This window comes from Manacus candei, unplaced genomic scaffold, assembly GCF_025592945.1.
Source record: "Manacus candei isolate 608988 ecotype Guabito, Panama unplaced genomic scaffold, ASM2559294v1 h1tg000017l, whole genome shotgun sequence".
In the NCBI taxonomy this organism is placed as follows: domain Eukaryota; kingdom Metazoa; phylum Chordata; class Aves; order Passeriformes; family Pipridae; genus Manacus; species Manacus candei.
In genome coordinates this window covers 16,956,109-16,971,903 of record NW_026138065.1, presented here as the reverse complement: position 1 = coordinate 16,971,903, position 15,795 = coordinate 16,956,109, and the positions used below count along the sequence as shown (strand labels likewise).

Genomic DNA, 15,795 nt, shown 5'->3' with positions numbered 1-15,795 from the left:
CCGACGTTGGAGCTGAGGAACGGCAGGGCAAGCGGATGCTTCTTCCTAACATCGTCTCCGAAATTAAGAGGAAAAATTCCTAATTCACAAAGGAACTTAAAAAACTGGTACGGGGAAGGACTACAGGCAGGCCGTCCCTTCCTGGGACCCCTCTGCCAGCCTTCCCCTCGCGGCGCTGGCTCCAGCCGGCCTCCCCCCGCCCTCCGTCCGGGCGCTCCCGCCGGGGCCGGAGCACGCGGGGCAGGCGGCGGCCCCGGGAGCGCGTCCCGCCGGCAGGACAACGCGGCCGGACCACCCCGCTCCGCTTCCCGGGAAAGGCCCCCAACTCCGAACCTCCCGCCGGCTCCCGGGGCGGCCGAGCCTCGCAAACCCCGCCCGGGCGCCCCGCCGGGGGCGGCCCCGCTCCTCAGTGGCCGCCTCGGCCGTCGCTCAGGCGGCCGCGCCGCTCGCCGCGGGGATGGCGGGGCGGGCGCCGAGGGGCGCGGGCAGCGCCCACAGCCCGGACGGCGCCCGGCGCGGCGAGCCACGGCCGGCCAGGTTTGACCTCCCTTTCGCTGCCCCCTTCCCTCCCTTCGCGAGCCCGGCTCTGTCCCGGCCGGGTGTCGCTCCCCGGCGGCGGGGGCGCGGCGGCACAGGCGACGCGGTGCCCCCCGGGTGACACCGTCGGGTGGCTTCGGGGGATGCTGTGTCGGGTCATCGCGGTGTGTCGGGTCACGGCAGGACCACGGGGTGCCGCGGGCGGTGTCCCCCTCGGCGGGGACTGGCGGGCTTGAGGGCGATGTAGGTCCCGTGGGTTCCAGGCTCTTCTCGTCCAGTTGGCAGTGCCGCTGCCGCATCCCTGCTGCCGTCCCAAAAATAGAAGAGCAGGAAGAACACAACTCCTAAACAAACGACCAAAATGAAGATACTTTTGAAATACCTACATAGCCAGATTTCGGAGTGTGACGTAAAAATTAAACATGGGTACTTAGTGTGATGTGACACTGCGATCTTAAAAATTGCTGTCATCAGGCGAAGGACATAAAACGATCTTGTGTGCTTTAATGTTGTTTGCTGCACACATTTGACACTGGTCAAATGCAGATGCAGATGAACCCTCTGTTGTGCCATTTCCCTGGGAAGCTGAGCAGGCAGTAATGAGCTGGGAGCAGGCAGCCTGGCCCCTGAAATCAGGGGGGCTTGCAGGGGTCTGTGCCTGGGACTGGGGTGGGAGGCCCTGGCTGACTGTGTTGTTTCACAACAAACTTCTCAATATATTGGAACCAAACTTCTCAATATGTAGGAAGCAGTAGGATGAAATTTCATAAATGAGATTTTGAAGGAAGTTTTAAACAGTTTAGACTACAGTTCGTCTGAACACAAAATTATGCAAAATGAGTCAAATGGAAAATAAAGTTACCAGTGTTTGGAGGTGAATAAGGGCCCTGGCCAGCAACAAACCTGAGAATGACTTCCTTGATTCCTAAACAGGTCCACTTTGTGTCTCATTATTTCCCTTCTCCAGTCCAACCTTTATGGCTCCAGAAAAATTTTTAAGTGTCAATGAAAAGGTGGAAGAAAGGGACCTGAAATTCGAGAGGTATAGTCCAAATGGATTTGGGCTGGTGAACATTTTGGGATGGTGAAGTATATATTTGCACTTGTACTGTGCAAACCCACACCTGTCAAAGCAGAACTTACCAAGCTTTCTCCAGCACAGAAAGGACATCCAGAACATATGGACAGAATGTGAAGCATTTAGTTAACTAAACACTCAGTTTTGTTCAAAACTGAGGAAAACACTTGACAGTATGATAAGGAATATGTAAATTTTTTAACATGTTTCAAAAAGGTAGAACACTGTTGCCTCCTTCCCCCTGAAATATATTTTGATAATTTCCAAGCAGACGGCAAAGAAAAGGAAATTATATCAATACCTTTGGGGAGAATGTGACATTCTGACTTCTTGAAGCCTAGAAAGCGGTTTATAAACTTAAAAAATGAAAATGACGAATTTAATCTTTCCAGACTTGTCAAACTTGTCTCAATTAATTTTTGATGACATAATTAGAACTTAAGGCTTTAATGTGCGCTTTTTTAGTTTACTTTTCAAAAGATTTAATTTTTAAAGACTCAGGGGATATGGAGGGCTTTGCGGTGGGAACTGGAGCAGGAAGAAGGGGCGGACTCTGAGTAGGTTTGAGTGCTGATTCAGAGTACTCTATTAAGCCAAGAGAGATGAACTCATTTTTTTCCTCCCTTGGGGAATCAGACAAGAAACAGGAAGTCATTGATTCTAAGTAAGATCATTCACTCTGCAATTGTAAACAGTGTATTATGTGCCTGTAAATATTTTCAGAAACCATTGGCTTGTTGGAAAATGTGAAGTAAATTATTACGATCTCTAGCAAACAACCCACCATAAAAAAGGTTATTTTCAATCTTTTTATCTGTAATGTTTATACAGTGGAATATTAATTAGCTTGGACATTGAGAAACTACTTGGCTGGACACACTGTTCACTGCCAGAAATCCATCTACTCAAATGCTTTGTCTGTTGAAAGACAAACATTTTAACTCCACCCTGTGATATTGTGCCCTACCGAAAGCAAAAATTCTTTCATTACTTGATCCGTTTGGGTTTTCACTGCCACAAACACTGAAATATCCCGCTGTTAACCAGATGTTGGCTGCGTCCCTTTTTGTCTCATGTAGCTGAATAGACAATCTAATAGTAAACTGCCACTCCTCAATACTTAGGAGAGCAGAGTCCAGGCTGTCTGTCCAGATCAACCTGCAGCTGAAACTACTTCTTCCCTCTGTAAAGTAGGAGAAGCTGCTGCTTGGAAGTGCCACCTTTTCCCTTAGAACGGGGGGACTCTGCATAAGGAGAGAAGAGCATGGATTAGGGATGGAACAATGGTGAGCAACTTGCTTCCCTGACAGTCCAAGGAATTTTCTGCCAAGCCTAAAAGATGGGGGGGAACGGTAAAAGACACAATAAGTGTCTTGGTCACCTCGAAGGATAGCAGTTGAAATGCTTGTGTACTTAATTTTTAGAACTCAGGTGTTTTAGGATCGACTCAGGAAGCTATCTTATTAACATGCTTAAATCCTAGTGATTCTATGGGGATTCCTGAGTGGGAGATTCCTGAATAGGGATGGTTGTAACCTCTGGCTTAGCAGCTTGAATCATAGTCTGCCGGACCAAGAGGAAGAAAGAGCCAAGAATGGAGCGGTTATCTTCAGACAAGTGATTGTGGTGGAAAACTGACAAATTTTATTCAGTTTTTCTTTCCTAATTTTTCTTCTAACTTAAGATATGGAATGAAAAAAACAAGGAAATTAGGGTATGTGACAAGGAAGAAAATTTTGAGCCAGTTTTTCATCTGTTGAGCTATGATGAACTTGAGAGTAATGCAAGAATTGCATTGGGGAATTTTAGAGGAGAACTAGAAAATATTACTATAGGAAAGTGAAGAACTTTTTGGAATCCTGCTCATGACTTTGATCTGTCTTGTGATGCTTTGCCTTTACCTTTTTTCTTCCTGTTGTCAGAAGCAGTGGAAAAGATAAATGCATAGGTCCAGCTCCAGCTGAGGGGTTTCAGCTGGGGCTACCTCCTCCAACACCGGGAGGAAGGGAAGTGCTTGAACTTAGGTTTCTGAAGTTCTGGAGTAGTCATGGGGAGGGCGGCTCTCCAAGGTGTTAATTAATCCATGCTAACTGTGTCAAGACTTGCAGTATGGAGATCTGTATTATGCATGATTTTCCTGTGTCAGCCTCCTTCATCACACTGAAAATGGTGGCTACTTGCCTTTCCTTGTGAGGATCTCACTTTTCATGGCGTAGGTGACAAACATGCAGTATAACCTTATGACTTGTAGTTTTTTCTTTGTTGTTATCTTCCATCTTCCACTGAATGGAGTTTTTACGTCTGTTTGTTATTTCTGAGATAAATTGGATACTTAAGAGCTATTCAGGCTTCATTTTCAAAGCCACACCTAAATGTTCAAAGCCCTGCAAAGGCCAGGGCCTTTGCTTAGCAAGGGAACTTCTTAGACTGAATGGTTACATTCAGCCTTCCACTTACTCTTTATTAAACTGTCTACAAACACTTGGAACGCAACAGAGCCCAGTCCTTCTGCTTGCACACAGATGATTTTCTTGGCTTCTCAGACTCAAACCATGATGAGCCAGCTCTCATCCTGAATAATTTTTCCAGTACTGCTTGTCCAGAAGGACATTGAGTTTAATTTCCAGAAGACATGAGCTGTTAAATGGGGATAAAAGCACAGATTTGAAACCAAAACATGCATGAACCAGGATGTCCTGTCTTCAACAGCTAATGCAAAGGGATTGTTTTTCATGTGTGAGGTCCATTAGGAACTATTTGCTCACCTGCCTTTGCATTTGGAAAGAGAAACTCCCCTTTGCATCTCATTAAGGATATTAAATTTTAAACACAATTTGATTAGACGTAAGAATTTTAAAACACTTCTAAAAGAGTCATCTGCCAAACATTTAACTTACATAAAACCAAATGTTCTACTAACATACAGGTAGTTACACCTAGGTAAGGCATTTTCTAAGCAAAAGCTCAGTCCTCTGCAAGCCTCTCCTGCATAAGAAAGGATATATACAGTAACTGAAGATTAAGATCTGTGAAGTGTCACTGCTTATCAAGGAAAACTAATTGCAGCCCCAAAATTTTAGGAGAAATTAAAATGTGATAAAACTAAATATTAGCAACATGGATTTCAGAATTTGATAGTTATGATTAGGGCTTTTGTAAACTAATGTATTTTTACTAAGTTTTATGAAACTGTACATGTATAAAATTTGGGGACATTCTTAAGATTTATATAAAATAGGTTAGTATGTACAGTAAAAAAGTCAGACATTAAATACATACTCAAATTGATATGGGGATTTTTCCTTTTTTTTTTTTTTTCCAGCATAAATATGGCTGAACTTTCAGAGCCAGAAGGTACTGTAAACTGGAAGGAAAGATGTTTAACTTTGGAGTCGCAGTTAATGAAATTTCGTCTCCAAGCAAGCAAGATCAGAGAATTGCTAGCGGAAAAGGTAAGTCTCATCATATGAATTTTAATGCTGTATAAATTATTTTATAATGGGGGCTGATCACATGTCATGGTTTGAGATTACAAGTACTGAGGTTTTTTCAGAAAAGGAAAAATAGCATTTTAAAACAAAATATATGGACAACAGGCATGTTTTAATGCTGTAAAAGAATTTCACACATCAGAATGTTCATTTTCAAATAAGAGCGCACTGGCAACTCTCCTGCAGAAAAAAAATATGTATCCAGTAATCACTTTTACAACATTGAAATTAGTATTTAACACATTTATTGAGTATTTAAGATGTGATAAGACACAGAAATCATTGCAGAGAAAATCCAGAAGTATTATTTCCCCCAGTATTCCTGACTGAATCGTGTAATTTACCAGATTTTATTTTCCTATAATAAGACACCTCCAGCTATGGCTCATCACCTGAGTCTGGGGACCCAGGAAGTTGAAAAGTATTGTATCATTTAATTTGAAGAATATTGTTTAAATATGTACTTTATTGCTATTAGAAAGCAGTGTAGGTAGAAACTCTAAATTGTTTACCTAATCTTGCAATTTTTCTGTATGGCAAACCCTCATTGAAGAGGTATTGCAGAATATTCGGTTTTGAAAGAATAAGCTTTTCAAAAGCCATCCTTTAAAATTTCATTTAAGAATAAAAAAAAAAATAAAAAAGGAAAGCTACTTGTGTCTTTCATTCCAGTTTGCAAGGCTCACAGATAAGTTAATGAGTTACTATCATCGGTCTTGGAGGAGAACATCCATCAAAGAGTACAACAGTGTCTTCTGTAACACTCCACAAGATTATTGGATGCTTACACAGTTGGAACTGTTAGATCATACATATCTATTCTGTGTCTTTACTCCTTTTGGACCACTGCATTTTTGGATTCTGGATATAAGTGAAGTGGCTAAACAGTGGACATGACTTTTCTGGGAACTTTCCAGCAGCCATAACTACCATGTTTTATGTGGCTGCTGCTGATTATAGTTTTGGCAACCAAAAAGTTAAGATTCATGAACAGCCCTTCACAATACAATCTGAGTTTAAAGAAAATATTTTAGAAATTTTAATGCTTTCTGTTTGACTTTTCACTTTGTTCCTTTACAGTTTGCATTTACAGGCTGTTAACTGCCAGAAATATCCCCTTAAATTAACAGAAATATATGCATAATCATGTCATTTCAAATATTGGCATTAAAAACCCCCGAACAAACAGAATAAGGGGGATAAAATCACAAATCTTCAGCACTGTGCCTGAAACAAAGCACTCCAAGGCAAATTACGCTCTCACATCTGTGATAAACATGACTCCAGAATAGTTTAAAAAATCTTAAGCACTTGTCATGTTATTGCCCTCTTGTTTTAATTTGCCTTATCTTTCTCAGAAATTTTAGAAAAAGTGAAGTGTTTACAAGAATTACAAATGGGAGAAACATTTTCTGGTAAAGACCACAGGTCCACCAAGTATTCAGTTGGGATAATTTGATATATTGCTCTCCTGAGCAGAGCATTAGCAGACTTCCTGAAAAATAATCCTTCTCCTTACTTTGTCACTTTGACTTTTTAATATGAATCTTTCAGTCATCAGCTGGAGTTCAGCTGGTATATGCATTCAAGACTGGTCAGAGCTCAACAAAATGAGATGATATTCATCTGCAAGTTTAGCAGTCTTGAAGAATTCAAAACCAACCGTGTTCAAAAAGGGAACTAAAGTGTTTGTGTGTATTTGGGAGTTGTTTTTATTTGCCAGTAATCCAGTGGGGTTTTTTTTCCACATATTTAGTTTTTGGAATTATACAAACAATTCTCAGTATTTGTTAAAGGAAAGACAGACTCACGGTAGTTTGAAATTAAACTGCCTGGAATTGTTTCTCACAAATATATTTGAGAAATAGCAAAGTGAATAATGAAGACTTGATTGGCCAGTACTTGATGATCTTCCTAATACTAATGACGAAGAATAATACAGCTGATGTCAGCCTTTATAGGTACTTTCTAGTACCTATTTGTTACCTGTTACAGAATGAGACAAATTGGCAAAGCACATAAATAATTCTCACTCTTACTTTGATTAGCACAGGCCTTTATTTGTGGTTTTGTTTACAATCATCTCTATGCTATGAAATGTGTACTCAAACATTGAACAATAGCACCAGACAGTGTTCCATTTCAAAATAGCAACAGAAATCACAGTACTGTGGCGTGACAGACATAAAACCCTGTGGGTATTATACTATGTAATTGTTGTAGAAAACAGTAAGAATGATACTGTGACAAAAACAGGTAGTCTCTACAGGAAGATAAGAGAAATGAATTGATGGTAATTCTCTAGCCTTTCTGTGCGTGTGTTTGAGAGGTACCTCTTCAAGACAGTGCATCAGGAAAAGGAGTTTACATCCTGTTACACTATGTATAGGGCTTTTCAGAAACTGCCATTGAGTTTTTCCCCTTATATTTGTTGTATAACTTAGTCTAAAACCAGATTTAAATAAGGGATTGCTTGAATCTATCCATTTCCAGTATTTTTATCTGTGACCTGTGTGCTTCTGTAAATGTATTCAGGCTGTGGATTAATTGAAGTACTTTTTTGACACACTAGAAATGAAATACCTTTGCACAGTTATCTTATTTAATATTGCCCCTGCAAATAAATGAACAATCAATATGAAAAGTCTTGAGTATATTATTCCAGTAGATGTGTTCTAATTTAGAAGAACAAACTATTTACCGTGTTTTGTAAGTTTAGCGAGTAGTCATCCTTGAACCTTGGTGGTTGAGGAGGTTGAGAAATTTGCATTGTAAATGTGTTTCTGCAGTCTAGCAGAACTTAAATTTTTTAGTGACCTCGGGGAGAAGAAGAGAGAGAAGCAACAGAATACACAGTGTTTTCAGAAAACTTAATCCATTTGCTGTTGTTTATTTGTTTGAGTTTTTAATATTTTTTCATTTTGCCAAGTAAAGAGTCTATATTTATAAATCTAATGTGCAAAGAAAGAGACCTTGTTGGAGTTTTAAGCAGAAGCCGCTGCTGTAAGTGGGAGAGGTCTTTACAGGAATTTAAGGAATGATGTAGAAAGTATGCCAGTATGCCAAATTTAGGATGGCTGTGGAACTGAGTTTTAAGCAGAAACCTTTATTTTAATGCAGCTTGAGTCTTACGTATATGAAGAGTTTACTAAAAAAACCACTTTGTTGAATAAAATATTACAGTGTTATACCGAAAGTTAAGATTCCAGCTGGCATTTCCAGTCATAGGAAAAGTTAGTGACCTTCATTCTTTTCATAGTAAGTACATTTTTCACCTAAAATATGTGTGCAACATCAGGTGTAAAGTTAATGTTCTTCCTGCTGCTAAAAAATTCTTTTAGTAGGAGAACTGCATCTCTGTCTTAAATTCCCACTTGGGCAGCCTTCACTGAATTTCTTTTTCATGACACCCTGTAAGGACTGAATATGGCACTAACCCAAATGTTGCATTATGGGCTGTCCAGTAATACTCAACATTCACATGAACATCTCCCAAGTTTGTTTCCTTTAATGCTGAGGGTCATTATGTTATGCTTTAAGTTATTTTCCTATGTATATTGATTTGTTTGCTTTCAACCTTCCATTTGGATATTCTCTGTATACATGCTCAGCTGGCAACCAAGTGTGTAGACAACAAATGCCATAATATTTATACTTTCTGTGCAGTTTATGGAAACGGAATGATAACCAACTTTTAGGCCAAATACTATTTCCTACATATTCCAAAGCATAACACATTTCAGACTTTGTCTTACAAACCAACAGCTAAATCCAGGTCCCATTGTATTTTTATTCATTTCACAGTCCTATTTATGGGATGTCATTTGACATTTGAAAATTAAGCAGATGCAGTATGTTTTGTTATCTCTGGCATGACAATTTCATGTTTAATGTTTTCAGAGGCAAAGCCTATAACACATTTGACTTAGGCAGTGATTGCCAATATGAAAATTGTAAAAAAAGCACAATGAGTATTTCCATTCAAAGGATTATGAAGGGTAAACTAAAAGGGAGTGAAGTACCATTGAACCAAAATTATTCAAATGAAGGTTATTTTTCAGTATTTCATTCCTCTTAAAAGACTTCTTGTCATGGAAAATACATTCAGATGCAATTAAGAAGATACAAGAGAAAGCAACGAGAGTTAAAGAGAATAAAAATGTCTATGGTTAGAGTTTTAGGTCTGTTTACACCTTTTTAATACTACACATTTTTCTTATAGTTTCATTTTGATGCCTTGTCTATTATTAAGTTTTTCTATTTATTATAGAAAACTATAATAGTTTTCTATTATACTGTTTTATAACAGTAGAGGATTTTTTTGTTGTTGTTTTTGTACATCTTAAAACTACATTCTTTCTAAGGAGGCTGAAGATGAAAAAAAAAAAAAAAAGAACGCAGGAAGCAATAAATTAGCTGTTCTTCTAGAGGCCTGGCTGGGTAATGGCATGAAGAGCACAGCTCTTGCTGTGAGGCCAGAGGATTAATATCTTCCCTTGGGTGGTATGGAGACAAGGTCATCAGTTCTATTCCAGCCCACCTGAGATGGAGAAGTTTGTGGAAGTCATGGAAGCTATGATAGTGGGCAGCCACCTGGGCAGATTCTTAGCCAATCTAATATTTGTTTAGCATTCCATTTTTAGGAGCTACAAGATGTTTTTTCTCCATTTTTCATGGTGAGAACTCTTTTTGCTCTTAGAAATTACACATTTAATTTTCATTCCCATGGTGAGTATTTTCAGGCTTTAAATATCTGTTGTCTTCAAATTGCAATATGCAGCCTTACGTATCTTTCTAGAATCTCTTTCTCCTTCAACATCTGTTTCCTGAGTGTCCTATACCCTTTAATTTCATTAATAAATTCCATTTCAGTCAAGTTTTCGATTTGTAAAATGTTGGCAGTGAGTGGTACCTTTAGTTCTTAAGCAATCCTCTCAGGCAGTGGCATGAAAATAGGCCCCGTTTCAGATGGATGTTCATGTTGTGGCTCTAATCAGAAGTCCCAGTTCAGTGAGACAGAGCTATAGAATTTCCACAATTGCAATACAATGATCCATACAAAACCAAGCAGATCAACAAGCAGTTCTTGATATGTTTCTCTTTTTCATTTTAAGCACTATGTGAGACTTCTTTTTCCTTTGCTTGCCAAAGTGCTTTGTCCCTCTTGCTAAACTATCTTCACTTCTTTCAAGATTTTGGATGTTAGGGTAGAGTCTGTTTGTGCTAGAGTGGCGGTCTACCGAATTATATTTGATCGTGACTGTGCAATTTAACTATCAAGACAAGATCTGAGTTGGAAAAGATGACAGCCAGAGAGAGTGAACATTCCTAGTGTTTTACCAGGCTTAGGAGAGTCCTATGACTGACGTTGGGAAAAGCGCAGTTATTCAGCCAACATTGCATGCTGCTCAGTTGTCCTTCACTACACTGCCTCCTCAAATCCCACTGCTGAATTTAACTGTTTAAGTCTATATTTACTGGCAGCTGGCCTAGATTACCAATTCTGGAAGAGTTCCCTCCCTGGGCTTTTCTGTTCTATATTTTTAATTTATATAGTTTCCAGAAGAAATCATTATTTTTACTACAATGAACTCAACTGAGATGTGAAAGATTGGGTTTTTTCATATGTACTTTTCACCCACTTAATGGCCACTAGGAAAACCTTTTGAGACAAATAATTCTCAAAATCATGCTGAAAGAAGTAAAATATAACTCAGCGGTAAAACTGGTCTCATCATGGAGAGTGACAGAAATTTTGAACCTGATCATTTTGGAAACTGAGCAAATAGAGTCTGATAATTTTTGGAAGTTTGGTTTTGTTCCAAGGAAAGAAAGGCTTTTGTGCTTAGCACAGTTCATCTGAATGAGCTGAATTGCTAAAAAGGAGAGTTAAGAGGGACTTGCAGTTAAGTGCCTTTTGCCTATTTAGGAGAGCAGTGCCAGAAGTTGCTGTAGTTAGAAGTGAACAGGATTGTGATGAAGATTGTAGAACTATTAGCCATCTGGAGAAGAAGCAAAAGCGTATATGTCTATATATGTGTGTGTGTAGACTTACATACATATATATATAATATATATATAATTTTGATATCAAAGAAACAAATTGGCTTTACTCTCCATATATCAGTGTGATAAAGATAAAATGAAGAGGAGTTGGTTAGATGGCAGATTTGCATAAGAATATGCAAATGTCCTATGACACTGCTTTGTTCGTGAGAAGAATCGTAGCCTTTTCCCTTTTAATTGGTATTAAAAAAGAAGAAGATGAGAGAAGAAGAAACATGGGAGTGCACTGAAAAATAGCAGCTTGCAAACTAACAGATTGTAAGCACTGATCTGTGTGTTGCAGTAGTCATAACCTAGGTGGGCATTCAGGTGGGATTTGTAGGAAAAAATAAGGCTGTAGCTTTAGAGATTTAAGCCAGATAACTAAATCTTTCATCTAAAGATTTTTTTTTCATGTAGGAAATAATAACAAACAGTAAAATTTCATATATTATGAACCAGTAAAATAGTCAAGAAAACTCACCATGCTTCGTCTGTGAGTAGCCTAAGGAACATTTGAGCCCCATGGAGACTCAGCCTTTAGTATTACCCTTTTGGGGAGATCTGTGGCAAAAAGAAGATTAGCTACAGAAAGTTGATGTCATTTTGATGACTAAAAAACTGAGTAATACTTTTATAGGTTTTGTCTTGTTCTAAAAGCTGTTGTGACAAAATATTCAATTTCATTTTTCACTGAAGGTATATTTAATTTTATAAATATAGGTGAGTCTGAGGTATCATTTCCTAGATTTATGTGACAAAATATATTTCTATTAAATAGTTAAAATGCAAAGCTGTTCTATTAAAGATAAGTCTTTCTAATTACTGTATTTCCTTTGGGATAAAAAAAATCAACAAGTAAAGAACAAAGTATTTCTTCCCCAAGGCATGTGCTCATTCCTCCTTTACAAATTATCTTCTTGTTTATTTTTCCTGTGAAATACTAGTATATTTATTTTACATCTCTGTTCTTTAGGTGTTTCATCTACATGGCTTAATTAGTTAGGTCGTATTTTGAAGTTTGTTGTAATTTATAAAGATTTAACACTACCCTCATGGAAAATACATAATATGTAGAAAAGAAATGTCAAGACAGAAGGAATAATGTTTGAAAATATGGATGTAACATACCCAGTCAGCTTTTTAATAAATGAGTTACAGAAGTAGGAGGAATATTACTGTATTTTCCTAAACTAAACCACCGAAAAAGAGACCTTTTTGTAAAAAGAGCAAGTAATGCTTCTAAAACAGTTTTACCATTGCTTTTAACTAACAAATGTATGCAAGGCTTTATACATATATGGATTGGGCATAATATATTTTAAACCGTGAAAACTGGTGGTTGTCAAAGCCACCGGCAGGCAGATTACTTGCTTTTAAGGAGTACTGACCTTTCTTATGGAAATGCAGAGATTTGTTGAAATATTTGGGTCTAAACATAGGAGTATAGAAATAAAAGGGGAAATCTTGGTCACATGCAGTGCTCTGAAATAGCTGACAGGCATATTCTTTAAACCATTTATAAACTTACCAAGCATGAGATAAAAAACCCCAGATCTTTTGCCTTTATAGCTTCTTTCTTACTCAGTGTGAAAAATTAGAGTCTTCTAATTGCCAGCCTATGTTTATTCATCATCTGTTTACATCTGCTTGCACCTTTGAAAGACAGTTGTAGGTGTGTTTATCTCTAAATTGCTTCTCCTATTTGTTTATTTATAGAAGGAACAGTATACCTATGTTTCTGTGGTTTTGGTAAGTCCTATGTGGTGTGAGGCCTGAATCACCGAATCTAAAAATGGTCAGATTTACTACTCTTTCTTTTATGTAGAACATTATTTTACAACCACAGATGTTTTGGGATTTTTTTTCAGATGAGAAGAATTGAAAATCTGAAATGCAAGGAAAAAAACAGACTCTAAACATACCATTCTCAAATCAGTGGAAGTTCTGCAGTTCATCAATAGACAGACTGTATTTCTGCTTCAGATACATTAGGTTTTAACTCACTTTTCATTTTTAAAAACTTGGACCTATTATCAGCATGTTTTTCTCTTTGTTCATTAATGATCATATTTTTTCCTATATTTTTTTCAAAAGATTTCCACCTTTTCCATCTGATGCAACTGTGGTGTTTATAATATTAAAAACTAGGAGGCAGTGTATTATGCACTGATTATAATGTAAATTTCAAACGTGAATAGGACAAACTGTTACATTGAAAGTTGACTTGGATAAAAAATTAGAAGTTTGTTCTCATACATAACATACATTTATAATATACATATATATGCATACAAACAGAGTATTTTTGAAATCTATGAGTGATGATTTTTGAGTTTATACCCTTTGGTGTTTTCATGCAATGCATGCTTTAATCAAATGAAAATTTCTTTACTTGCATAAAAATATATATGTTAAACATTTCTGAATACAGTCAAGAAACTTAGAGGTGACCTTTGAAAAAGAATCACTGTAGGATTTGCCCTTGTATTGTACAAAATTCCCAGCAACTATGTGTTGTGCTTCAATGCCCAGACCTCCAAGGCAGTACACCTCTTGGGTTTTATTGCTGCCATGTTTCTTCAAAGAATTCAGTATTTATTCATATGTGGCATTTCTCTGTTCGTTTTTTGAACAAAAATAGCTCAATTTGATGAGTGTCAGATGTAGAGTGGTTATTTCCATAGTAAGTTTAAAAACAAATCTGTTTCTAACAATAGATACTGTTTTCTATAGTTTAGATAATTGATGCAGCATGCACTAATGCATTTTCTGAAAATTGTAAGAGGATTTTTCACCTAAAGAGAGAAGGAGAAAGTGCAAGTTAAAATAGCAGTCTGTTCTTCTGTAATGATAGTGTTCTTTAGTCAGCATGCATGTACTTTTTGGTCATGGGCTTAAAACATTTATTCTTTATATTTAAAACTGTAAAATCAAAACCAGTATATATTATGACAGGACATCTCTGGATTTCTTAATGAATTTTAGGAAGAACCTGCACCAATCTGATGTGGGTGACAAGAATATTCCTTATAAGAGATTTGTTGAACTGGGGCATTATTTAAAGTTACCTCATCCAGGACATTATAGAAAATTAAGCTTGAATATACTTCACTTGCCAGATGTTATTAATGGCATGATGGCTCTGCGTGTTTCTCCTGGGAAGCCAACTTCATGTCTGTTCACTTTACAGACTGTAGTTCATTCAAGCAATGTCTAGCCTATCAGCTGATACATAACATTTTGACCCAGTGATGCTGGCAATTTCCATAGATGTATCTAGAAAGAAGTTGGTGGGACAGAGGTATAAGTCAACAGACTTTTCTGTTTTTCAAATCATATTCCGTATAAAGTCAGAGTTGATCATCAATATTCAGGATGCAGACATAGGTAAGAGTTCATCTGCATACATAGAGCACACTTGACCTTTGCCTCTAAATGTGGCAGTTACCTGCCACTTCCATTGTGAGTTTAAGTTGATTTTTTTCCATTTTTATTTGAGGATAAGCTATCAATCCATGGTCCGAAATTGTCTTCATTGTCATTGGGTAAGGAGGATTTGCCACGACATTTCATTCTTGACAAGTTTAAAGCATAACTTGATTTAAACAATTAACCCAGTCACAAATATTCACCTTCTCTCATCTCTCTCTCAGTAGTGCTGTGATCATTGTTATTAAACTCACCACCAATTTAAGAAGGTTTTAGGTTAGGTTTTGTTTTTGAAGAGAAATCCTTCCTTTGGAACCAGTTCCAATCTTTTGCCCTACAAGTTTTATAGCCTTCAGAATATCCTAAAGCAATAATAAAGAATAAACAAATAAATAATATCCTAAAGCAATCATTTTTTCTGTTTAACTTCACAGACCTATAAAGAAGCAAAGCAGTCAGAATATAGATGTAAATCTAGTTTTTCAGGCAAAACCACTTTGTGAATTGTTTAGAGATTATTTATGCAAATGGGGGAAATATATTTTTTAAGTTTCTTTCTTATTACAGGACTCTGCAAAACAAGTCTATATAAACTCTAAATAAAGGGAAAATCAGGACTCAGTAATTATTATGTAGCATCAAATTATTGAAATGCTGGCCAATTTAACTTTACTAGAAGTGCTCACATTTGGTAACTATAGTATTCCATTCTTGCTGAATAATATAGATTGCTTTCCTTTAACAGGAGTCTCCCAAAATAAATTCAAGACCCTTCAAAATTTTGCAAACAAAGTCTCACATTTAGTTGTTGCCAGGAAGCTGATTAATGTATCTGTATGGTGAGACCATGCAAAGCTTCTTAGCATACCTTCTTGAAATTACAGTTAACTGTAAAAGAAGCAAAAATAAACCTTATTCTTCCATTTTTAATCTCTGAATGACCTTTCTCTTGGTAATTCTCTCAGCTTCTTTGGCTCCTAGCTTTACATTCATCTTAGCAACAGCTTTATTCAAATCATATTCTTTGTCTACATGAATATGCTATTATGTTCCTGGTCCTGTGCAACAGTATATATTCCTAGCAAGAGGTGCATTGTGTAGTTTCAGTGTGCAAACATAGAAGGAACTTAGGTCTTTAGTGCACTGTATTATCCAGAACTTGAACTGTTGTGTGGAAGAGCAGCACTAATGCTTAAATGCTTGTACAGTGAC

General features: G+C 37.5%; 1 protein-coding gene across 8 annotated transcripts in view; it reads left to right on the top strand.

Annotated features, from left to right (window-relative positions):
* The first annotated feature begins 410 nt into the window (after positions 1–410).
* Positions 411–15,795, top strand: part of PLEKHH2 (pleckstrin homology, MyTH4 and FERM domain containing H2) — a 53,630-nt gene continuing 38,245 nt past the window's right edge. For all 8 annotated transcript variants that reach the window (XR_007903854.1, XR_007903855.1, XM_051783104.1 and 5 more), the window contains exons 1-2: positions 411–537; positions 4,938–5,067. Coding sequence is in view for 6 of the 8 variants with exons in the window: in XM_051783104.1 (XP_051639064.1) it covers positions 458–537; positions 4,938–5,067 (210 nt within the window). In the remaining 2 variants the exon portion in view is untranslated. The remainder of the gene's footprint in view (positions 538–4,937; positions 5,068–15,795) is intronic.